We start from the raw sequence: 20,631 nt of genomic DNA on the forward strand, positions 1-20,631 counted from the left end.
TCCTGGAAATGTTTATCGTTGAAGTAAAAAATGTCTTCTAAGAATTAATAAATGAGAGCCAGTAACTATACAATCCAGTCTGTTTGTGTGCAATGGGGAAGAAAGCCAAAGCAGGTCAGGGAGCAGATGAGCTGAAGGGGCCAAGGTTACAGTAGTTAACTAAAAAAATCATTAGATTGGGGGGGGGGGGACACAATTTCCTAAATCTTTCCTCTGGCAACTACCCCATACGATTGTTGTTATTATTATTATTTTTTACATCTAATATAACAACTGAACTGGATTGTCAAAAATGAAATCAAAACTAATTAGAAAATATGAAACTATAATAACAAAGCCTGGTATAAGATGCAAAACTGCTCTAGCGGAGTCCAAGAACTGAAATATAGATCTGGGAATGAACAAAGCAGATCCTGTCTTAGTGAGAAGCAGTGTAATGCTGACATTACTATATTAAAATGAGGTATAGCATCTTTACCCAAGTTAGCTGCTGACCTCATCCTTCACCTTGTGTTTCCCATTATCATTTTGATTCCTCAACATAATATATTTGTAATCTTTAAAAAACCTTGAATCTCACTAAGACTTTCTCACAAATGTACTGTTTTTCTAATCATCTAGAAGAAATATAAAATCAATTTGAATTTCATGCTTGCACAGAGCGTTCAGCTTGTCATAAAGGTTGCAAATGTGACTTAGTGCAGCAGCTTAACCTGAGAACTTGCATACTGGCAACTCTAAAGCTAAAAAAGTCATGAACAAATACCAGATGTTTTTCTGAGCTGCAGATTCACAGCAGACAGCAGAGAAAACACTGGAGCTGGGCTGATTAAAGTATAAATACCAATGCTGGTAGTGGTATCGGATTGATACTGGTACTACAACAATAATAACTTTGCTTTGATCCTCTAAGTTCAGTATGTAACCCACTAAATTGTTTTATACGATTTTTTTTTTTTTTTCCTCCCCCAGAAATTAAGAAAATACACCTCAAACATATGGCATAGGGTCCAGAATCGGCTAGTAAAGAATTCAATCTGGCCTACTGGATGACTTTGGAAAATGTGAAGGAATAAAGAAATTTTTGACTTCTACCTGTATTTTCATAAGTTTTTTTTTCTGTGTTCCCATTTATGCCACACCAAAGTAAGTTACAGAGTCATAAAATTTTGCACATTTACTTAACTTTAAACCAATATATTTTTACTGATAGACTTATTTCTGTTGAAATATATGTTAAAACTTAAAATTTTAACATATAGGATATCTCAGAGATGCTTAGTTAAGCCCAGAAAGGACAGGTTCACAGCAGAAGCCAACAAAAAGTGCTTTAGAGACGAGCGCATTTACAACCTAGATACAACATACATGAAAAGCTGAGCTGTGTGTTTTGTTGTATTAACTACTGTGTAAAGTAAAGAATCACAGTGACTTGGTGGTCATTCAAATGTGTTCAGAATTTTGCAAATTCATCTCGTAAATCATGACATACTTGCTCTCCCCTACCGCCGTTATATGTTAAAAGTATCAGTATTGGTAGTGACAGCACTGTTCCTGTGTTTACTTGGTATCGCTCAGTACTCATATCTGCTGTATATGTTATATATACGGCTGCTGTGTATAACAGTGTGTATATGTAAACACACAGTGGCTGTGCGTGTGGTGCTCCCTAATTGATATCTATTATCTCTAATTTTTCGTGTTCTTTATTTGCGGCTGCTGTTGCGTGGCTCTTCTTTACGTATGAGCCCACCCTCATTCTCGCACTTCCGCCACCCACTTTAACCTCCAGCCCTGAAGGACCGACCCCCGTGGACCGCGCCGTGCATTTCCTCGAGCGACCGGGCAGGGAGGAGGCATAGTTGAGAGTGAATCGTCTGGACCCCGCCCCTTTTTTTCAAGGAAGCTTCTCATTGGCTAGATCAGATGTGACGGACGGGAATTCCCCCGCTAGTGTCTTGACAAAAAATAGTTTTCTGCCCGCTGTCACTCATTCAGCCCGAGGTTCTCCAAGACACAATAACCCGTGACAGAGTGAAAGAGTGTTTGCATCATGGACGGTGAGTAGCAACACCTTTTATTTCCTGTGTAATAACAGCGATAAACGTGTAGAGTGAGCGGGTAGGAAACAAACGGTAATAACCACACCTGTGTACCTGTGTCAGTCAAAAAGTCGAAAATGTAGTACTGGCTATAGGTCATCGTGCTGTACAGTATCACCACGAACTGGAGTACTTACTCTTGACTTTGATAGTATTCGACACTGGTTGTGTGTACTGTCACTGCTGAATGCTGTGAACCTCCTCGTTGTTGCATGACTAGCAGTGTTATTGGTTGGGCAGCTTTAGCTAAACTGATTGGGCTTACAAGACCAGTTTTAGCAATAGCGCCATTACTGCCACAGAACAACTCCTCTGTGTGTGATTTGGATATCTATTTGCCTAAATTTTTTCTGTGTCACATTTTCCTCCCCAGTTCTTATGTCCTCCGTGCTGCGGGACGAAGCACACCTACGTAAGTCAATTTCATTTGTGCTCCTGACAAAAATAGTCTTCACAGGTTAAAACTTAAAAGTGCAGAAATGTGTGTGTTGGGGGGGGGGGGGGGGGGGGGTGATGGTTCACTGAACAGTGTCTTTTCACTTCCTCTTTTTTGTTTTATTGGTAAGCATTGTATTTTCAGACTTATGTTGTAAGGATGTGAGAGAGCCTGAGGTTCTTGTAATCTTTGTCTTTACCGGTCTGTGTGTTTATATAGTGTGTAGTGAGTGCGCTTGAGCCTCATGATCTTTCAGTTACTGAAAAGTGATCAGGGCAAAACTTGACTGGGCTACTTTTCTTTCTTTTCTTTTCCTTTTTTTTCTCTTAATCATTTCAAAAATGTTACTTGACTTGTTTCATACTGGCCTGCCGGAATAACAAGCAGCACTCTGATCTGTGTGCTTGCTGTCATGTCCAAAAATAACCACGTTTTGTGTTGTTACTTCAGTGGAAACAGTGTACAGCAAAAACTGAAACGCTTCCCGGATCAGTTTTAGTTCCTCTCTTGCACGGGCATCATGTGGGGTCGGTTTTATTTCCTCCCAGAAAAAAAAAAAAAAGGTTGAGGAAACAAATTTCATGCCTTGTCATTATGCCGAACGGCTGAAATGTGCTTTTCTGAGTTAACACTTGTGTTAAGATTTGCAGTCACGTCCTATCAGCATTAAGTTGTTTGAAAGCTGAAAGATTTCTACACATCTGGGTTGAATTCAATAGGTCTGTTCATGCAGCAATCTTTAGTATGTAGAAATCACTTTCTAACAGACCTGCTAATTTCCATATTTTTAGTCTCAGACTCTACTGAAATAGCTTAACATGATTTGATTCTCAAAATAATGCCTCTTAATATCACACTGGTGCAGGCCCTTTGTTTTAGGCCCTTTTCGTGTAAAGAGACATTTGCTGCCCCTCAGAAAGGGAACAGCAGTAGGTGCGCACAGCCAGAACTGTTTGCATGAGATGACCATATTAGGGATAGATGCTCTCAGTGACATCACACAGAGCCAAGATGAACTTTCTAAAATGGAGCCTTAAAAGCAGTCTGAAGTAAAAATTTACACATGTGCTGATGTAAATCACTAGATTTAATATGAAGGTTCACAATTGTTAGAGTATATAAAATAAAAAAAGGAAATGGCCTAATAGGTTCCTTTTAAGGTTCATAGACCAGTACTTAAAGATTAGTATTAAACCATAATAAACCTTTTTCACAGCAGGCTCGACATAGTGGGAAAGGTTCAGGTGTCACTAAAATCATGGTTCCCAAGAAGGCAATGACTGTATCTGAAACTGAGGCAGCTAAATGGAAAGCAGCCAGCAATTTTTTTTATCCTGTACAGCTGCATTTTTACTGCTGCGACATGTCGAAATGTTTGCTGAGAAAAAGAAATTTGAGTGTTAGATGTAGGTTTTGAGCCCCCTGCCTCCCAGCACCAAACCACTCATGTGGCAGCCCAAACAGGAAAAAACTAAAGCAGATAACTGTGTCAGATTCACACTCGGGTTTTCTTTTGTCGTCTTATCAAATCTGTTTATCGTCTGCTTGTTGTCACCCCCTCCTTAGTGCCTGAGCCAGGGATTCAGATCTTCGAGCAGCCCAAGCAGAGAGGAATGCGCTTCAGGTACAAGTGTGAGGGTCGCTCAGCCGGAAGCATCCCGGGAGAGAAGAGCTCTGACAACAACAGGACGTACCCCAGCCTGCAGGTTCGACCCCAATCCTCCTGTGTAACCTGTGTATTTGTGCGTAGAAGCACCTAAGCATGTGTCTTTCTACATGCGTCTGAACGCACACCATTCCTCCTTCTCCTCAGATCCTGAATTACTGCGGGAAGGGAAAGGTGCGCGTTTACCTGGTGACGAAGAACGAGCCGTACCGACCACATCCGCACGACTTGGTGGGAAAGGACTGCAAAGATGGATTCTACGAGGCCGAGTTTGGCCCGGACCGCAGAGTGATCGCGTGAGTGCTCCTCCCACGGTCGCCTCCACCTGTCCAAACTCGCTCTTTATCAGCGTCTGCTTACTTCGCTGCCAGTTGTTATCGTTGAGAGCCCTAGTCTCAATCTTAATCAGCACACTTTCACCGAAATAAGTAACCACTCTCTCTGTGACGCACTCACAGAGCCACTCACTGCACAACCGAATTGCTCTCTATTAACAGTATTTCGTCTTTCGCTTGATGGTTTCGGGAGGCATCATGTGTAAACTGATGTCCTCTCAGACACAGCTGAAGAAACTCTTACAGCACACTGCACACACACACACACAAAGCATATTTGTCGACCCATGTCTGTGAGGATGGCAATATGGGAATTCCCCAAGTGACATCACCCATATTTACTGTGTGTTAGAGAGAGAAAACAAAATTTTGCGCGTGTGTGAGTGCTGGAGCATGTGTGTGAGTGTGTGAATGAGTCAGTATCTTTTGGTGTGTATAATTTGCAAATCCCAAACAGACTTCTGTAGTAAATACAGAATCATTTTGAATTTCAGGCCTTCTGGGTAAACAAACAGAATTAATCCAGTAGATTCATTACTGAATGTTTTCTTTACTACTGAAAAATGTGCCGGTCTGACTGGATAGGTGAGAGTAATTGCGTCATTACTTTGACCTTTAAGCACAACAAAATCATTGAGTTCATTTACAGTTTTAGAGATCCCTTCACTCAGGGTTTATTCAGCATGTTTGAGTGCTGTCATTTTCCTCATGACATTTTTTTTTAAATTTCTTACAGTTTCCAGAATTTGGGTATCCAGTGTGTGAGGAGGAGAGAAGTGAAAGAGGCCATCATACAGAGGATCACCAGAGGAATCAACCCTTTCAATGGTGAGTGCTCTGAATTTTTATACGGTGGCTCTATAACTACATCAAGGGTCAGTGTTATTTATGTTTGAGAGAAAAAAACATGTTTTTAGACAAAAATGAAAAAAAATACTGAATAAAAAAAATTGGTAGATATGTTATATTTACTTATTTACATATTTATTATTGAAACCCAAATGTGTATTAAGCCGCAGTTGAAAATACTCACCCAAACCGTACAATTTCCCCCAAATAGAATCATTTAAGTTAAATTGACAGCCTTCATATTTGTATGTTACCTTTATTTGTAAAAGCTGGAAAATAAGTTGACTTTATTGCCTTAATGGGCCTAAATTCAGGCACCTTGCAGCCATGAAAATGAGCTAATCCAAATTAGCCGTGTAAAGTTAAGCTAATCTCAGTTCTGAGTGTACAGCAATGCTAGCGGCTCTGTGAAACTATATGTCAATCTTTGCAGGCTTGCAAACCATAAATGATTGCAAATGTTTTTGGTTTTTTTAATTTAATAGTAGTCCATCGAGCAGAATTTGAAATGAGTTATTCATATAATCCCTCTTTTCAATCCCAAGGGACTAATCTAAAAGAACATGTAGTAGTTAACAGGCTAATAACCTTCTAGCTCCTAATAAAGTATCAAACAAGTCAGCGGAGTTGTAAATTAACAGAGCTTTACAGGACTTGGTAAAAAGTAATTACAGAATGTCTTGGAGTCTTTTACACTCTTTCTTAGCAAAAAGTAAATTACTAAGCAGTGTGTTAGTACTCCAGAGGATAAGGCTAGCATTTGTTGTGCCGCCAATATGTAAATTAAAACAAGACTGTTACCTTTCAAAGAAACCTGTCCAGCATTATGTCCAGTAACACATCCAGCTAACTTCAGTGGTATTTCTGCTTCAGAGTTATTGTGTATAACCAGACATTTGCAGCAGGTAATATTCACTAATGTACATACAGAGATTCTTTGCTAGCTTTATGATTCTTATGTGTAGCTACAGCTAAAGTGTAATAAAAGTGCAAACGCTTGTGTGATTGAAATAATAGATAAATAACTAGAGTTTTGCTGGTATAATATCCAGCCTGATGTTAGCTGATATTGTCATCTCCCCAGTGGATGATCCACGCTAAAGTCAGCAGTTGACAAAACAGCAAATGGAATTGTATGTGGGTAAAATATAAATATCAATCCTGTTGCTGCTGCTTTTCCTGATCTTGTTACTGTTAAGCAGCTTCAAAAACAATTCACAAGAATTGTTTTCTAATGTTGGTTGACCTAGTTCTCAGGCAGTTTAGCAGATTTTCCTAACATCAAGTCACAAATCCGCTCTCTTGCCACCGCGCTATCTACAGCAATGCCATTTCCTCTCTGTGCTTTCATTCTGCGGTCCTCCAGAGCAGACAGACACTTCTCGTGTACAAACAGGCGTTGAGCTACTTCCCCATTCTTTGTTACAGTTGCTCAATTCAGCACAGTGCAGAGATGCCACGTGAGAGCTGGGAATGCAGGATTCATTAAAAGGGGGAGGGGGTGGACCGAGGGGGTTCCCCAGCCCTGAGAGATGATGATAAAAGTAGAATAGGGTGCTTTACAGGTCTGTAAAACTGTGGAGGGAGTGTGCTTTTAGCTTTTGTTTAGATCTCAGCTCTCACAGTTGTTATAGAAAAGAAACCGTGTAAGTGCACTGAGTACATTTGCATTGTAGCAAGTGGCAATAAAGAGCAATTTGAATTGCCTTTAATTACTAAAACCGGGCCTGCTGTAAAGTGCACATCTTTTACTTGTTTGTAGTCTTTTTACCTGATAATTGTCTTAGCCTGAGCGCTCTCGCAGACCAAAATATGCAAGTGACACAGATGTGTCCTGCACGATATGAAAAGTAAGCCTGGCTGACATTTTTAGCACCTGTCACCACTGACTCAGATATGATCATATCTCTGTTTCTTACCCCTGTTAATAGCCACTTGGCCCTTAAAAGACTTGAGCTACTTGTTGTGTCAGGCCATATAGAAGCCCCACTATAAGCACTTGTGTTAAAATGTCCTTAGCTGCAGAAACTCGGCGTATTTATTGCCACAGACGTGTGCGATGGACAGCTTGATGTCTCTTTTTTTTCACATGGCTCAAACCTTCCCTTCTCTTAAGTTCACTTCTGCTCTGAAACTCAGCTGCTTCCTGTGTTAGGATGGGGTGTGGTGGAGTGGGTAGGGGGGGTTGGAGGCACTTTCCCCTCCCTGTCTGTGAATACATGCATCTGCACTTTCAAAAGACTCTTTGTGAGCACTGTCCGTTCTTGGCCCAAAGCTCCCCTCACCTGCACGAGTGATGACAAACAGCCATCCTGAGTAGGGCGTAGTAGATTTTTCTGTAGTACCGCTCCGTCACATTCTAACATTGTGGTTGCACACCTGGCAAGTGTTTGTTTATTTCACACGGGACATAAATCTGCCGTAAGACGACGTCCATATTAATTCAAAGAAATACATGTGGCTATAACCGCACTGACAACCAAAGAAAATGCACAGCGGGGCTTCAGATAAGTGCCTGTACAATTCTGCTGAAGCCTGTGGTTTTGAAATATCTTCTGCAAACAAGTGGAAAACTACTCAATTAAACATCCTTTGATTTTTTTGTTTGTGAAGTTACCGGCGTTGAATTTTACCATTCTTCTCGCAAACTGAAAATCTCACAGATCCTGCTTTTATCCCAACTCTATCGGATTCAGCCACAGCACGATCACAATTTCTTGCAGATTTAATTGTGAAATTATGTCTGAATATCAGTGGACATGTACACATTTGCCAGTGCACTGCAGACAGTAGTTTTCTATTAGAAATAAGCTGTTTAAAAATGAACATTTTACCGAAGAGGATTAAGGTGCAGTGATTGTCCTTTAAACTAACTTCCATCATGTTCGGCTCCAAACGGTCCGCTTTTATTTTTGTTCCCTAACGAAACTTCCTCATGTGCTGTAAATGCACACACGTTCATATAATGTTATATGATGCAACAGCAGACTTCTCATGTAGCGACTGCCTCAGCCTCAGCCAGACACAAAAGCTCCACGTCCTAAAACGTGGTGAAATTGTGAGTCATGCAGTGGAGACATTGTTTGTGGTGAGACTTGGCACCTGCCTCCCCGTCTTTCTCACTTTTACACTCTGCTCTCACAGTCATAATAACCACTTACCCTGAACACCCCCCCTTCGGAGCCACATACCACCCCCACCACCTGCAACCCCCCCCTCCGCTGTCACTGAACATGACCCACCCCCCCTCCCTTGCAGCCCAGTGTATCTTATGACCCTGGGCCCAGTTTCTTTCCACCACACACTCTCAAACATCAACCACCATTGCTACCTACAACCCACTTTCCTGCACCTGTCCGTCCAAGCTTCTCCCTCTGTCAGCGACACTCCACCAACACTCACGCAGACCAACACAGCATGTTCCATCAATATTTATTCTGACGGTTTCGTCTTCACTTCTCCCTCCTTCAGTTTCTCCACTCACTGCGTGTCTCTGCCACCTACAGTAGGCAAACCTGATGACCCAACAGAAAGCTGCACAACAGAGCAGTGCTCCACACCGCAGAACAGAGTATTTGAGACCAATTAGACGTCCAAAGCTAGCAGGATTTGTCGTGCATTCTCAATGAGGAGACCTACGCTACCTCCTTCTAGAGGCTCTCTTGTAATAATGTTTTGTTACGTTGATAGAGTACACTGGCACCAGACCAGAAAGAAGCATTATAGGGAATTTGCTTTTTTTTAATCTGACTGTGCCGATGAAGTTTTTTTTTTTTTTTTTAAACTAACAGTAAATCCCTCATCGGGTAAATGCTTCGTATTAATTATGCCACATAAATACAAAATTCTTGAATGGTAGTCATGCACACATGAAATCAAGTCAGATTCACAGCATGAATCTGATTACTTCTGACTAAACACAAGCAGACTGTGAACCTAGAGAAGATTAATGTCCGGTGCCAGCAGCACATGCAGAGACAGAGCAGGAGAGCTAGCTGGCTCACTATTGGCACTCAGCATGCCCACTAAGGATGACGACTTTCCCTACACAGCTAATGTGTGACTGCAGTTGTATTGTTTGGGTTTTGCACATATAATTGCCACCTTATATGCCTAAAATAACAAAAAAATGATCACGCTTGAGTATACAGAGTAAGACGCTACTAAAGAATCAAAACTAAAAAGCTTATAAGATATTTTCTCATGTCACACCACTTTCACATACGTCAGGAGGCTCCCTGGTCACTCGTGCAGGAGAGTCTCATCTCTTTACTTATGTGCGGTGTAGACACTCAAACACACACACACAGAGGCGCATACTTGTTTCCACTCTGAGGTGACGTGTGGAGCGTCACAGTGGCGACACTTTGTAGGTGGGGATGGCCTCATGAGCACGGAAGATAGAAAGTAGGTAGATGTGAAAGCCTGCTCTGTGCATGCGTGCGTGTGTCGGCACGTGGGCGTCTCTCAGTATAGAGTGTGTGTTATGTGTGTGTGTGTTTGCGTGTTGCTTCTGAAGGCGGGTGATGCAGATGAGCATGTAGGCTGAGGACGTTTGAAAAAGCTTATCTGTGACGTTTTTATGTTGATCCAAAGGTGAGGTTTTGTGGACAGCCTACAGATGTGACTGCATAACTACACTGTCTGCCTGTTTCTCAAAGCAGGAGCGTATGCTTATAGCATGCCTTTGTTATTGCTGTAATAACGTCTGTTCAACAATGGTGTGCACTTGAAATGCAAGTATTTAGTTGTGCTGATGGTTTGAAATATGTCGGTACTTCAGTGTGCAGCTAGGTAACCTATATCAGTGAGCCAATAGCAGATGACATTTACTAGTCACAATGACCGATGTTTATCCAGTTTGCAGGTTTTAGCTTTTTTTTTATAATGAAATATTGTTTCACTGAAACAAAAAAGAAAAGACATAATGACTGGCATTTATTTTTATCCCCATGCTAAATAGGCAAAGTCAGAGAAACTAGAACATGTTACGTTTCAATTTATGTGTCATCCATCCTTAAGAGCTGTGCTCCACACAAATATAAATTATATTTAAAAAAAAGAAAAGGCTGGACATTAAACAAACTGCAACTCTAAATGTTGCTGGTTTGCCAGTAACCTGGTAGGTGCTAAGGGTGCTAACAGTCTCTACAAATTAGGTCCACAGTAACCACCAGGTAATACTTGCACTGGCCCTTTAAAGGGAAAGTCTGGTGTAAATGTTTCTTAGTTTATATTTCTGAATGTTTGCTTTATTACCAGCTTCATCTAACTGATGTGTGTTTTATCGTAGTGCCACGGGAGCAGCTGTTGCAGACAGAGGAGTACGACCTGAATGTGGTTCGCCTGTGCATTCAGGTTTTCCTGCAGGATGAGAACGGCCACTACACCCGAGCGCTTAACCCCATCGTCACCAACCCCATCTACGACAACAGTGAGTGACCGAGCGCCGTCTGTGTCAAATACACTGACGTCACATCATGCAATTGCATGAGAACATAATGAAATAGCCGTATAGTTGCCCTGACAAGTACACGGGCTCCCCAAGGTCAGCTTTGTACACCTGTAGAGGTCAGATAACAGCAGACTTCAAGAAGTGATTATATAAGATTAAGTACATACTTAATTCCCTTTCCTGTGTGAGTATAACAGTACTGTGTAAGTACTGAGAAGTGACACATGTAGTCGTGTTTGTACATACAGTGTGTACCAGCAGCTGCAGCATATGTGAATGCAAGTGCTTTTTGCAAGACCTGTGTACGTGTGTCCACTAGTGTTTCAAGTGTTGCAGTTGGTGAACTAGTTCACTGTTCCACACATACACAAACACACAGAAAGGGGAAGTTCTTTATACACACCAACCTTCAAACAACACTGTTACCATGGAGCACTTCCTCTTCTCGCTCCAGGCATGTGACATGTGACTCAACCTGCTGAAGCTTTAGCTGTAAACTGAATGAGGATTGTTCTTCAAAACCAAGGCAGCTTTTTAAGCTAGGCCCACCGTGTCAACAAAAGCAGATCCTGGTTATATTGTTTTTGTACTGAGCAACTTGTAACTTGTAGTATTTGTTGCGTTGTGTGTTTAGAACTTGTTTTTTGTATTACCAGGGGCCCCAAACACTGCAGAGCTGAGGATCTGCCGGGTCAACAGAAATAGCGGAAGTGTCAGAGGAGGAGACGAAATCTTCCTACTGTGTGACAAAGTACAAAAAGGTACATCAAAATGTTCTGCACTATAGACCTTTGCATTTTTGCACACTGTACTAAATTTATTTGCATCTGTTTTCTCTTTCTTCATCTTTATTCAGTCCACTGATTTAGTTTACCTCCCACACCCATAGTGCCTGTCTCTTTGCATGCTGATGTACTTTTCTGTTCCTGTATTGCTCCAGATGACATTGAGGTGCGGTTCTTCTCCCCTGATGGCTGGGAGGCCAAAGGCTCCTTTTCTCAGGCTGATGTTCATCGCCAAGTTGCCATCGTGTTCAAGACTCCGCCCTACCACAACACGTCCATAACGGACTCGGTGACCGTGCACATGCAGCTACGCCGGCCCTCTGATCAGGAAGTCAGTGAACCAATGGATTTCCGGTATCTGCCTGATGACAAAGGTGAGCAGCAATCGCTTTATTTCTGCGGGGGCTTACTAGTGGCACCTAGTTCTCGGTTAGACTCACGTAGTGTTAATATTGTTGTTTTTCCATCAGATCCTTATGGATACAATGAGAAAAAGCGCAGAAGAGAGCACTTGATGAAGATATCGGGATTGTCAGGTAAGCAATGTGGCAATTTATATATAGTACACCTCATGTGATATGATTACTTGTGATTGCGAAGTTTGCATCGCAGCTAAGGTTTCCCGTCTCTTTTTAGGTGGTCCTTTTAGCGGTCTGACAATGAATAGGCCCAAGGCAGTACCACAGAGTACCATGAGTCACCTGAAAAGAGGTAACTACGTTTGAAGTCATCATAAAAAGGAGGATGGCGATATACTTCATTGCTGTGAAACTAAAACTCTTTTCTTTTTTACAGACATGGGCAATGCATACCCAAGACAACAACAGCAACCTTCTATGTTCACCCAAGCCTATCAACAGGCTCCTCAGAATCTAATGGCACCCAATCTACAATTAAGCCATGCATGGGCAAATTCCAATCCAACGCTCTCTATGGACACAGTCACCATAAACCCAGGTGCCAGCAATCTGCCACGTCCTGTTAGCAGGCAACAGCCACCGAACCGCAGCTACCAACATCGTGTGGACCACAACAGCTGTGAGAACAATGCCCTCCCTCAGCTCTCCATGCGGGACCTGCAGTGCTTGGATACAGGTTCTCAAGCCCCTGTAATGAGAGAACCAGAGCAGCTCTTCCACCAGCAGAATCAAAGGGAGGAGCTCCGATCAGAAACTCCAAACCAAGCTCAGAACCATCTGGTCAGCCAGAACCAAGGTATTCAGTGGTCCAATTTTACTACCATGGGTTCAGTTCCGAACCCCTTTAATGGATCTGGAGGTGGAGGGGGATCACAGGGGGTAGGGTCGTTCCCTTTCTTAGAGGGAATAGAAGAGAATGATTTTCTGAAGAACATGGCGGGAGCACCTCAGCCGTGCTTCCAGTTGAAACAGGAGTCCCAGATCTCAGTGGGACAAGAGAGCCATACTCCCCTCATGCAGTCCCCAAGTCAAGGAAATACGTATACTAACCTGCTGCCCCGTCCAATGAGCAATGGCACCAACAGAGATCCAATGCGGCCAGACGGTACTGCCATCAAAAATCTCCATAGTCCTTACGTAAACAACGGCACGACTGCAGAAGCCCACTATGCAACTTTGGAGGACTGGATGAATCAAAATGACTGAAAGCTGCTCAAATTCTTCTTTTTAAACAGTAGCAGCTCAAAGGAGAGCAGAAATTTCTTTACTCACGCTGGCCCTGCTATGCTCAGTAGGCCTTTGCTTGGGTTGTTACCTCAGTGGGACCAAAATGATTGACAGTCAGTCAGCCTTAGGCAATGTTTCGCAGAGATACAACTGGTTACTGATCACTTGATTGGTTAGCAAGAGTACTTCCTGATTCTGATTCTAACAACATGGTACCTTGTGGTTGGTCTTTACTTCCAGTTAGTCATCAACATTATCAGGTAAATTTAGTTTCTTGAAAAACTGGAGACAAGCTATTCCCAGTGCTTGTCCTATTTAAATTGGTGATACATTGTTTCATAATTCTGTACAGTGGGATTCTGTAAAGTTCAGCCCCAACTTGTAACCTGTGATTTGTTGTTGCTTGTCTAACAAGCCTTTTATTTGTGGGGGTTCAGCTTTCAGCTGCTGGTGTTCACCATACTAGTCAGTTGAAGTGATTCATCTGGTCTCTTTAGGGGGTAGGATCTTTAAGTGGACGATCCATGTTTTTAATGACTATAAAAGAAAAAAACAGTAGCGTTGGCTTCCAAGCCAAAGTTATGCCTTTGAGGAAGTGAATGTACTACTTTCTTTCTTGAATATTTTTTTGTAAAGTTAGAATTACTACCAATATACTGTAACATAAATGATTTGTTTGAGGTTTCTTGGATCTTGAGAAAACAAAGGAGTAAATTTATTGTTTTTGTATGTCATAAAGTGGAATGGACAAAGTTTAACTTGGTATTTTTATTTTCTTGCATGTAGTGATGTGTTTTATTCTTTGATATTTTTTTAGCGCGTAGTGTTTTATTTTGTTGGGTTTTTGCATGCTTTTGTTTTGTTATGTGATTTGTTCTGGGAGGATGCCCATTCCACCGCCCCTCCTGATCATTAACCTGGCACACCTGGGGTTGGCAACAGCTATTTAATAAGAGAGAGCGTGAGAGAGAGAAGGGGAGAGACATGGTGTGGTAACCAGTGTGGGCGACGGCCGCGCAGAGCGGCACAGAGGCCCAAGGCGTGCGGCAAAGGAGAACGAGACCGAAGATTGCGGATGACCGCGCACTGGAGAGAGTGATCGGGGCTGAGCAGAGAGGTCCGTGTTGGTGTTGACGGAAGGTAGTTCCTCGCCGAGAGGCCCACGGCAGGGGATTGAGAGGCAGCGGGGTGGTGCCTTATGTCCCCGGGACGCCGAGATTATGGCTACGCGTGTGAAGCACAACACTGTGGCGGCCGGAGTTAGGAGCTCTGCCCATCCCCGGGCTAAGTCCCGATCCATCCCGTCTAAAACGAACCTCCAGTGGAATCTAAAAATGGTGACTGCCGCTGGCCCTCTCTCCTTTCTTAGTTGGCACCAGAATGAAGAGGCAGACATTCTGCACCGTTTGGACTTACCACCCGTGAATCCACCTATTACATGTGTAATGCTGGAATATATTGCTTATTGTTTTACTATTGATCTCTTTGTAAAATTTTCATACATATGAATTATAGTACAATACTTTTTTGTTGATTTTTGTTTTCTTTTTTTTATTTGGTACCAAAGCATTTACTGTTAAGTGCACTCTGTACATACATGTTAGCCATAGTTGAGAGTTACAGCAATACCAATGCCGAAACACTCAAGAAATGGCAAGGTACTGAAATTTCCATTGAGGAAGTGGGAGGAAACACATTCAGCTGTGTCTTTCCTCTGTAATGACTATGTCATACCAGAGATTGCATGTATTCAGAGTTCTCAGAGCATTTCTAACAGATGTTTTATAGATAAAGATGTCAGTTTTATTGTTTTATGTATTCAGCCGATGTTCTCTGAAACATCACTGAAAGTATCTTGTTAAAGCATTGACGGCACAAAGCTGATGTTAGACAAACTTTGTAGGCCTTCCAAAAGCTTTATGGTCTAAAATATAAACGTATATTCTGATGACTACTTTGTAAGATTTGCTATTTTTTATTTGTTTTGATTTTTTCTATGAGATCAATTCTTAATAAACAAAGTCGGTCATTTCTAAATATTTTTGTCATTGTTTATTATTTATTTATAATATTGTAAATGGTAAAATGTTATAGCTCATTGCAAACATTATGCATTGTCATGGGCATATTATTTCATAGATGGTCGTGATATTGTGTGAAGGCATAGATGTGACTGGACATGACAGAAAGAAATACATTTTAAATCCACCAGTGCTACCTTAATGTGATAATGTGATAAATAAAAACCTTAATATAGTTTAAATAACCCAATTTGAATAGCTGTGTTAAAGCTAAATTCCCAGATTAAACATCAGTTAATAGTGTAGATATAAAAATTTAATGAACAGGGTGTGGCACTGTGATTTTTCTTGAGACAATAATGAGGGGTCGATAGCCTGTCAGAGGATGTTTTCCTGAATAATTAGTGTCTCAACAACAAAACAATAAGTAGACTGAAGCACATGACTCTTAACTTTCAATTTAGACCGAGTCCATCCTCATGTTGATATTTAGTAGTGATGGGATTTCTGGCTCTTTTTAGAGAACCGGCTCTTTTGGCTCGGCTCACTAAAAAGATCCAGCTCTTTCGGCTCTGAACCGACTCTTTAGGTTGTTTTGCTTTAATTAATTTATTATTAACAACAATATAAAAGGAATTACTAATGTAAAAAAAAAAGTGGTTTTATTTATATATGTTTATATATAAATATATGCGGTGGCCCCTAGAGACAAAGCACGTACAAACTCCAAAAAGCACGTACAAAATACAAAACACATTTCTAGCGTTAACTGAACTTCCAAAACAGAGCTACCTAGATCATTTAAATTAAATTGTTTATGTATTTATACACATGCACTCATTTATATTCAAATAATTTTAAAAAAAAATGTTCATTTACCTGTTACTAACACACACCAAATCCGGTCGCTGGTACTTGAATGGCTTTTGTAGCCAGTAGGTAACAAAAGCTCAACACTGCGCCTAGCATCCTGGAGCACTTCTGTTGTCTTTTGTACGTGTTTTGGAGTTTTTTACGTGCTTCTGAGTTTTTACGTGTTTTGGAGTTTATACGTGCTCCGGAGTTTTTATCTGCTTCGGATTTTGTAGGTGCTTTGTCTCTAGGGGCAACGTAAATATACTTTTATTTATTCACTCCACATAAAATTTAATAAATAAATCATATAATACAAAAAACAACTATTCACATTTCAACTTTTAACTATTTAAATTTTTCCTTTTAAACAAATTTAAAGTGAAACAACACAAAACACTGCAAACCACAACACAATTAAATATAAATTAAAATATGAAAACAAAAAGAAGATGTACATTCTCTGTCATATGAGCCTGCATGAATAAACTTTCTGAATCCTTTATCATCCTCAACTAAAAATAGTTGTGGATGATTACTATACCTTTCTAATGTGACATTGTTGTCCCTGGCTCTCTTTCTCTCTCTTTCCCTCCCGCTCTGTTCCTGTGCTACTGTGAGTGTAACTACTGCCCCTCCCTCCTCTTCCCAGCGCAAAGCACAAGGCTCGCATGCGGAGTGAAGTGGAAAAAAAGTGCGAGCCTAGCTTAGCTTAGCATAAAAGCTAACAAGAGTGAATGGTTTAGGAGAATTTCTCAGCTTAACAGTAGTGTGGCATATTATCACATAAATGTTAAAATGAATGTTATACTTAAACGATCTCCCCTATTTGGGCAAAGTCTCATTTTTTCTGTCGAAGACATTTATTTTTATTTAACCGTTAAGATTGGTTTAGCTAGTTTAGCTTAACTTAAAAGACTCGAATCAGACATGGTTCATGTCTAAAGATAACATTTTTGCAGACTTGTAGAGATTGTATTTTTAGTTGTGGTGGTGTTTTGTCACATTTTGACAAAACCAGGCTAACAATCTTCCCCATTTTCCATCCCTGTTCTATGCTAAGTTCAAGCTTGGCTGCGTTGCCTTAACACTGTCACTGCTGAACAAAGAAAAACAACTTTTATTCAGTATTCCTGTAGGTCAGGTTTCTGCACATGATATGGACAAAATCAGGACTGACCAGTTGCACAACAGGGGAAATGTAGTGACTTGAATATTGTTGAGCAACGTAGGTTGAGTAAGTGGCCACGGTGTTTGTCCCAAACACTTTGGAATAGTGCAGTAGTTTGTTATTGATTACTTACAATTTCTGAGTAAAAAAGGTACATAGAACCATCCTGCAGAAAGTCTTTTACACGTATTATACCAAATCATAAATCATTTTGTTCCCTTTAATCTATATGTTTGATATTTGTGTGGCTTCAATGATTCTCCAGGTGATCTTTTCCAAGTAAAGGCTTAACCACTCTCAAGAGAAGCTTAGTTTAGTTTCACTATAGCTAAATACATTGTCATAAGGCAATTTACTTGAAATCTGTTAATTTGATTTCTTATCAGTATGACATTTCCTCACCACCAAAAACAGATTATCATCCGTTTTTGGTCAATGGTAAAGTCACTATGTCATCTCCCGACATATTTCTGCCTATTCAACGTATGACGTACAGTTCTGACACATGTGAAACTGAATTATCTCAAGGTGTCAATAAGCTGGCGGCAAGAAAGTAAAGTTTTTGCTGAATATTTTAAATCTTTCAAAACAGAGTGGTTCTTGCAATTTTCGGCCTTTTGCTCAGTAGCACTTCATACAAACATAAGAAATAACCTACAGTTTCTAAAAGGAGTCAGATGGTGCACACTGAAAAATCCATATCAGTGTGCTCTGTGCTACTCAAAAAAACTCTCCAAAAGCTGCAAGAAGAACTAAGAATGGAGAATTAATATAGTACAGTGCAAATGTCATAAGCCAATTTGACAAATTGCTCATCACCACTGGCTAAAATGCAGGCCCAAAATGACAGAGCCTACAGATAGTTATGGACACTGTTGTTTCTATGAGGTTAACACGTCACATCAGGAGAAAGGCTTTGGCATACAGCTTAACCTTTAACTCACTTAGACAATACTGAAGCCATTATGACGAAAGAAACATCAAACAAGTGCAGCTAAAGGGAATTCACGAATTTCATATTTACATCAGTACCATTCACATTTTCATCACAAATAAGAGATTTTGATGTCGATAGGTGACAAATCAACAGCTGATTATCATCTTTTCCTGTAAAATTCAGTTTTTCACTGCCAACAAGGTAGTTTACAATCAGTGTGTCCTGAAGCGTCATTACCAAGGAACCCAGGATGTACTACAGGGGAGACGTTTGTTTTCTCTCGTATCAGGAGGCTGAGAAGAAATGCTCTGTGTAGCTTCCTTCCTGTCGCGTTGAACGGAACCACAGCGAACCCTAATTTAACCTCAGTGCACAGGATACTGTAAACAATCCACTCACAGGTTATATTGGTTTTGGTTTATTCCCCCAAAACTTATTGGTAGACACAAAGCATATTCTTATTGGAATCTCAAGTTTACACCTCATCTGGTGTTTATTACGTCTTCTAATAGAAAAAGTTTTCTAGTTCTGTTCTCCACCAGCTAGTTGCTGCTAATTTTATTAAGGAAAGCAAAATAGGTCAGTTTCAAGTGACAACACCAAAACAATGAGCTCAAAGAGGCTAAAACAACCCCCAGAGATGACTGCATCAGCAGTAATTTGTGACAGCTAAATAAATGGCGAATTTACCATTACACTTAAGAATGCATATTTAATTTGCTTTAATCCATATTCATTAACCTGACAAGAAAAAAAAAACTGTAAAAAAAAATCAGATTTTGTGCTTTTCTAAGTTTTTGAAACATACCACAAGACAGTGTTGGATTTTATTTAAAAGAAAAAAGAGTAACCACAAGTAAGTAACATGTTCTTTATTGCTTTTTTAAATCTGCAGCTGAAAGATGTAAGATGTTGGTTCCTGTAATGGTGCTGTTGTACTGACATTCAGACTGAACATTCATAATAACATACTCGAACTGGGCTGACATCATTCCTTTTGATGTTTATTTAGATGCAACTCCATATGTTGTGGAGGCCACAGAGAAGCAAACCATTTATATAGACTCTGAAAGCTCTGAATTGGATGAAAACCAACATATGGTGCTCTGTGATTACTAGATCTTCATTAACTTTGAATCCCAAACACCAGCAATGTCACAACCACCATATCCAGTACAGTTTTCTCAAACTTTCAGACCGCAACTCTGGTCTTCTAAGATTGTTGTTCTTCTACTATCATTAACTTCCAGTCTTTTAATCCAGCACTTAATTAATGACTTAATAAAAACAAGTGGAAACAGGTTAAGCTAGAACTGTCCTATATTGCAACATCATATTTATTGGTAAATAATTACAGGACAGAATGTCCTCACGTTGACAAAATAATGGAGTAACTCATCAGAACATTTCACCTCTGCAAGGATCTGCATGGAGATAGGCACAAGGTCCTCACAACATCAGCACTGAATGAGAGTTTAGCTGCACACAGATTCCACATGCATGTGTTTGGATCTCTGTGTGATAGACACAGCTTGTCCCAGGTACTCACTGCACCGTATGTCTTTGAGTATTTCTTAACCATGTCCTGGAAAAGGCGAGCTAGACCTGTTTAGCCACCTATTTCCCGTAATGCCCCTCCTCTGCTGCTGTCTCCTCCCATTTCCCTCAGGTCCCCTCCTCCCCCTTCTCTCCCCCTCTTTCTCTTTCTCCCTTCACACTGTAAATAGTTGCTGACTACACCAGCTCCACCTGAATGAATTTGCTATCAACTCACAAAATTAGACAGAAATTACTACAGGGTAGTCCTTTCCTCATTGCATTTATTATAAACAGGAGGTTTCTTTTAATGGCATTTATACACTTCCCTTATTTACTTACATACTTCTCGATTACATAAGTTATGGGAATTTATCAGATTGCAATATATTACTAAATATAGAAACAAAAACTGGATATTTTTGTCCTACCCTGTGCACAAATAAGAAATTTAGACTAAAGCTGACTTCACACTATAAAGCTCTGTGTTTTTCAGTTACCTCAGTTTTGCATGGGGATTTAAAGAGTCCGTTCACTTTTGTGACTAATATTGATCTGAATTAACAGATCAATAACAATGCCAGGATCAAAACTAGCTCTCTTTCCCACTGATTTGTCTATGAAGTTTGGAGCATGCCTTTACTTCCATTCTCTGATCCTACAATTTCCAAACTTCCTGCTGCACATTTTAATGATAGGTATTGTACAGTATGTGTTGCTAGAACAGCTCCTTATGCAAGACCCAACTCATGTTCAGAGCAGGGAAAATCCCATGTAGCTGTTGCTGTGAATGTTTGACTAGAAACAGTATATACCTGTCTGTTGATGAGTGTTCAGCAG

At 40.6% G+C, this 20,631-nt stretch overlaps 1 protein-coding gene across 1 annotated transcript; it reads left to right on the forward strand.

Annotated features, from left to right (window-relative positions):
• The first annotated feature begins 1,958 nt into the window (after nucleotides 1-1,958).
• rel (v-rel avian reticuloendotheliosis viral oncogene homolog) lies at nucleotides 1,959-15,311 on the forward strand. The gene is made up of 11 exons (XM_004554593.6): nucleotides 1,959-2,060; nucleotides 2,476-2,514; nucleotides 4,105-4,244; nucleotides 4,352-4,500; nucleotides 5,276-5,367; nucleotides 10,682-10,822; nucleotides 11,500-11,604; nucleotides 11,784-12,002; nucleotides 12,099-12,164; nucleotides 12,265-12,339; nucleotides 12,424-15,311. The coding sequence occupies exons 1-11, from the start codon at nucleotides 2,054-2,056 to the stop codon at nucleotides 13,251-13,253; spliced, it is 1,863 nt and encodes a 620-aa protein (XP_004554650.1). The 5' UTR covers nucleotides 1,959-2,053; the 3' UTR covers nucleotides 13,254-15,311.
• The last annotated feature ends 5,320 nt before the right edge of the window (nucleotides 15,312-20,631 follow it).

The sequence above is a fragment of the Maylandia zebra genome, linkage group LG13 (assembly GCF_041146795.1).
Source record: "Maylandia zebra isolate NMK-2024a linkage group LG13, Mzebra_GT3a, whole genome shotgun sequence".
NCBI classification, from domain to species: domain Eukaryota; kingdom Metazoa; phylum Chordata; class Actinopteri; order Cichliformes; family Cichlidae; genus Maylandia; species Maylandia zebra.